The sequence below is a fragment of the Protobothrops mucrosquamatus genome, unplaced genomic scaffold, assembly GCF_001527695.2.
Source record: "Protobothrops mucrosquamatus isolate PMUCROS unplaced genomic scaffold, P.Mucros_1.0 scaffold4757, whole genome shotgun sequence".
Classification (NCBI taxonomy): Eukaryota; Metazoa; Chordata; class Lepidosauria; order Squamata; family Viperidae; genus Protobothrops; species Protobothrops mucrosquamatus.
This window is the reverse complement of record NW_015390649.1, coordinates 1-5,311: the sequence shown is the minus strand read 5'-3', so window position 1 is coordinate 5,311 and position 5,311 is coordinate 1. Positions and strand designations below refer to the sequence as shown.

Genomic DNA, 5,311 nt, shown 5'->3' with positions numbered 1-5,311 from the left:
AGTCATAGTTCCCCCATGCTGGCTCAGGAATTCTGGGAGTTGAAGTTCACCAGTCATGAAGGAGTCATAGTTCCCCCATGCTGGCTGAGGAATTCTGGGAGTTGAAGTCCACGAGTCATAAAGGGGGCCATAGTTCCCCCATGCTGGCTCAGGAATTCTGGGAGTTGAAGTTCACCAGTCATGAAGGAGTCATAGTTCCCCCATGCTGGCTCAGGAATTCTGGGAGTTGAAGTCTACGAGTCATAAAAGAGCAAAGGTTGCCTACCCCTGAACTAGACATACCCAATTCCTGCAACCGTTCTTCCTATGTTTTAGCCTCCTAATCTTTTTCGTTGCTCTTCTCTGCACTCTTTCCGGAGTCTTAACTCAGTTGGATCAGCCGTTGGGCTCTTTCGGTAATAAATCAGGGTTTGCAAGAATTTTCTGTCTGCTGTCTCCCGCCCTTGTCTGGGATCGAAACTGAAGCAGAGTCCGCTTCGGGGTACGCCTGGCTGCGAGGCCTCCTGTGTGGCTGCAGAGATTCAGGATTTTGGGTATGGCTGCCAAGAAACCTACCTGGACAAACTCATGAAGTCATCGGGAGCCGAGCTGGAGGCAGCTCCACTTTGTGCAGAGTTACTCATCGTCAAGAAACGTGGAGCAAATGAAATTTCCTTCTGGGCGAGCCGGCAAGGAAGGTTCCTTACACCCAGGCAGTTTTCCCAAACTTTCACAAATGCTGAGACTCTAGAAAGAGTGCAGAGAAGAGCAACAAAGATGATTAGGGGACTGGAGGCTAAAACATAGAAGGAACGGTTGCTGGAACTGGGTATGTCTAGTTTAATGAAGAGAAGGACGAGGGGGGACATGATAGCAACCTTCCAGTATCTCAGGGGCTGCCCCAAAGAAGAGGGAGTCAAGCTCTTCTCCAAAGCACCTGAAGGCAGGACAAGAAGCAACGGATGGGAACTAATCAAGGAGAGAAGCAACCTAAAACGAAGGAGAAACTTCCTGACAGTGAGAACAATTAACCAGTGGAACTCCTTGCCTCCAGAAGCGGTGAATGCTCCAACACTGGAAGTTTTTAAGAAGAGACTGGACAGCCATTTGTTTGAAATGATATAGGGTTTCCTGCCTGAGCAGGGGGTTGGACTAGATGACCTCCACGGTCCCTTCCAACTATTATTATTATTATTAACAACCTGCCTCCAGAAGCGGTGAATGCTCCAACACTGGAGGTTTTTAAGAAGAGACCGGACAGCCATTTGTCTGAAATGGTATAGGCTTCCTGCCTGAGCAGGGGGTTGGACTAGATGACCTCTAAGGTCCCTTCCAACTTTATTATTATTATTATTATCATCATCATCATCATCATCAATCATCATCATCAATCATCATCATCATCATCATCATCATCATCATTATTATTATTATTATTATTATTATTATTATTATTATTATTATTATTATTATTATTATTATTATTATTATTATTATTGTTATTAAAGGCCTGAGAGTGAGTGAGTGGGGGGGAAACCAAATTCCCTTAACAACCGTGTTACTCATTTAACAACTGCAGTGATTCAGTTAGCAAATGCGGCAAGGAAAGTGGTAAAACGGGGCAAAACTGCACAAACCTCTCACTTAGCAACACATACTTTTGGGGCTCTGTTGTGGGTGGTAAGTTGAGGACTTACCAGCAAGATTAGCAAAAATGTTTAAAAATACGTCAGATAGATGTTGGAAATTTAAACACAATTCAGGCACGTGTTATCACGTTTGGCGGACATGTGACAAAGCGAAGAGCTATTGGAAAAAGAATACCTGCTTGGTTGGAAAAGATGTTGGGAGAACATGTAGACTTTAAACCTGAACTTTTCCTACTAGGTGTAAGGCCAGAAAAGATTAACAAACAAAGCCTACATTTGACCCTACCCGTCACAACAGCTGCAAGAATAATGTTTGCGCAATATTGGAAAAAGGAAAGAACACCACCAGAGGGAGAAATAATTAAAAAAAAAAATTGGAATGCGCAGAGATGGACAGATTGACTATGAGACTGAAAGAAAAAGGAAGAAACAGAATATTACCAAACCTGGGACTTATTCTATCAATGGCTAGAAGGAAAAAAATGAAGGATTAGGAATGAAATATGTATTAATGCTTTCAAACTCAGACAGCACGTTGGTTGAAAAAATTATTATATGTATGTAAGAAAAAAAATTAATAAAATCTTACCCCCCCAAAAAAAGTTGAGGACTCCCTGTGTATTCATTTTAACATCTGCAGTGGAGCTTAGCCAGATGTTAGGCGCGAACCACCACAGCCACATATAGGAAGAGTTCAGTTACCTATTTTATTACTCCTAATATTTGCACAGCAACCTTCCCAAGTGGTTTATTTATATTATCTAGATAAGGTGCAGCAGCATTCAAGACTTTGCCCTCTTGTGCCTACATAAGAATTCCAGACTAATTCCCTGCTTGACCCCTGCCCTTGTCTCGGCCAGGGGAGCATTAATTCCCCCCCCCCAAATTTCAAAATCTTTTAAAAATTGTTCTCCATAATTTGATATACAGCTGATCCATGGACTTAACAACTGTTCATTTAGTAACAGTTCGAAGTTACAACTGCACACAAAAATGTGACTTACGGCCAGTTTCCGCAGACAATCTTTGCAGCATTATATGATGTAAGATCTTGGGATGAATTGCGATAAAGGAAATTGGGGTTATTTAAAACTTGGAAACTATACACACTAAACGTTCAATTTAAATATTAATGGGAAACTAAAAATGGGGAAAAACTAACCAGGACTTTGATTGTCTAAAAAGATTGAATGTTAAAATGACTAAGATATGTATAAACTAAAAATTATTGAGAAATGTAAGAAAGTTATTTGTATTAAATTGATATAATAAGCATTGTACTAATTTGATTGTGAGGCAGTACATACCAAGGGGAAAAGAGAGGAAACATTTAATGTAATAGTTTGTGATCTGCACTAAAGAAATTTCTATGTTATTGAAGTATGAACCAACCCAGACGCCACGTTGCTTTTCAAATATTTAAATGTAAAACTGGAAAATCAAATAAAAAATAAAAAATAAAAATTGGAGGCTCGGCAACCGGCTCGTATTTATGACGGTCGCCGTATCCCGAGGTCATGTGATCCCCTTTTGCGATCTTCCCACAATGGGGGAAGCCACATTCATTTAATAACCATCTTTACTAACAAAACAATTGTAGTAATTCACTTAACAACTGTCGCAAGGTCGTAAAACGGGGCAAAACTCACCTAACAAATGTCTCACTTAGCAACGGATGCTTTGGGCTTCATTGTGGTCGTACATCCGAGGACTACCGGTAATCATTTTGAAATTGTTTTGTCAGTTCTGTCGAATACTGTACGGGAAGTCCTTGGACTTACGACAATGGAGCCCAAAATTTCCGTTGCTAGGGGAGATGTTTGTTGAGTGAGTTTTGCTCCATTTTAACGACTTTCCTTCCCCTCAGCATGGCTGGCTCAGGAATTCTGGGAGTTGAAGTCCACCAGTCATAAAAGAGCCAAGGTTGCCTACCCCTGGGCTAGATTGTGCCACAAAGGGCCCAAAATGCAGTCACATCTGGGCAGGTTTTTTTTTTTGCAACATCAGAACTTCAAAATTGGGTTATAAGTAGCTTTTGGGGGGGGGTCTGTTGATGCTACGTGACTGGTCATAAGTCAAGGAGTAAGTGTAGAGCAACCTGTCTCGTATCGTACTACCTACTGCCAGACAATCATCCATCCAGTTCCCTCCCTCTTCCCATCTCCTTCCTCCCCCTCCATACCTCCTCCTTCCCATCCTCCTTCTTCCCTTCCTCCCTTCCTCCCTCCCTTCTTCCCATACTTCCGCCTTCCCTGTCCCTCCCCATATTTCCTTCTTCCCTCCCTCCCTCCTTTCCATCCCCCTCTCCCTTCCTCCCTCCCATCTCCTTCCTCCCCCTTCCTCTCTCCCTCCCTCTTCCCATCTCTTTCTTCCCCTTCCCTACCTCCTTCCCATCCACTTTCCTTCCTTCCTTCCTTCCTTCCTTCCTTCCTTCCTTCCTTCCTTCCTTCCTTCCTTCCTTCCTTCCTTCCTTCCCCCTTCCCATCCTCCTCCTTTCCATCCCTTCCTTCCTCCCTCCGTCCCTCCCATCTTGTTCCCTCTCCCTCCTTCCCATCCTTCTTTTTCCCTTCCTTCTTCCCTCCTGCCCTTCCCTCCCTCTATCCCTCCTACTTTCCATCTCCCTCCCTCCCTCCCTCCCTCCCTCCTCCCTCAGGACAGAGGTGGATGGCTTAGGACAGTGGTGGCGAACCTATGGCACGGGTGCCAGAGGCGGCACTCAGAGCCCTCTCTGTGGGCACACATGCCGTCGCCCCAGTCCTAGGCCTTCAGCTGGGTTTTATAAAACCTTTTCGCTTTAGGCCTCGGCCGCCGTGTGCAAAAAAAAAAAAGGTTCAATCAATTAATCAATTTCAACTTCTCAGGGAAAAAAAAAGATCTTGCAAAGTTGGAATTGATTGATTGAACTTTTTAGTCCCACCCAGTCTGCCGTTACCACCGCAGCCACGCCCACCCAATGGGCCACACCCACCCAATGGGCCACGCCCACCCGGCACCCGACGATGCATAAGTGGGTTTTGGGTTGCAGTTTGGGCACTCGGTCTCTAAAAGGTTCGCCATCACTGGCTTCGGAACCCTTAACGTACTTACCTGGGTGTTCTTCTCTGTTGTATCCACGGCAGGCAGGCTGGCTGGATGAGGAGTTTGGCGTCCCTCACTGAGACCATCCGTCTTCTTTGAGCCTGGGCCTCTCCCGAACCTCTTTCCCACCATGTTCCACTTAATCAAGAAGGACCGAGACGGGTCCCGGAGGGAGAAGAAGGAGAAGAAGGAGAAGAAGGAACGCATGTCGGCCGCCGAGCTGAAGAGCCTGGAAGAGATGAGCCTGCGACGAGGTTTCTTCAACCTCAACCGGTCTTCCAAGCGGGACGCCAAGAACCGCCTGGAGATCTCCAACCCCATCCCCATCAAGGTGGCCAGCGGCTCGGACCTCCATCTCACCGACATCGACTCCGACAGCAACCGGGGCAGCGTGATCTTGGACTCCGGCCACCTCAGCACGGCCAGCTCCAGCGACGACCTCAAAGTGGACGACGGCACCTTCAAGGGCTCGGTTCTGCAGCGGGCCGCCAAGTTCGGCTCGTTGGCCAAGCAGAACTCGCAGATGATCGTCAAGAGGTTCTCCTTCTCCCAGAGGAGCCGCGACGAGAGCGCCTCGGAGACCTCCACGCCCTCCGAGCATTCGG

At 46.0% G+C, this 5,311-nt stretch overlaps 1 protein-coding gene across 1 annotated transcript; it reads left to right on the top strand.

Moving 5' to 3' along the window:
• Positions 1-4,836: 4,836 nt before the first annotated feature.
• On the top strand, positions 4,837-5,307 carry LOC107299281 (unconventional myosin-XVIIIa-like; the record flags this gene model as incomplete). Its single annotated transcript, XM_015828643.1, has 1 exon — positions 4,837-5,307. A coding segment is annotated over exon 1 (471 nt), but the record flags the coding sequence as incomplete, so codon positions are not given.
• Positions 5,308-5,311: the final 4 nt, after the last annotated feature.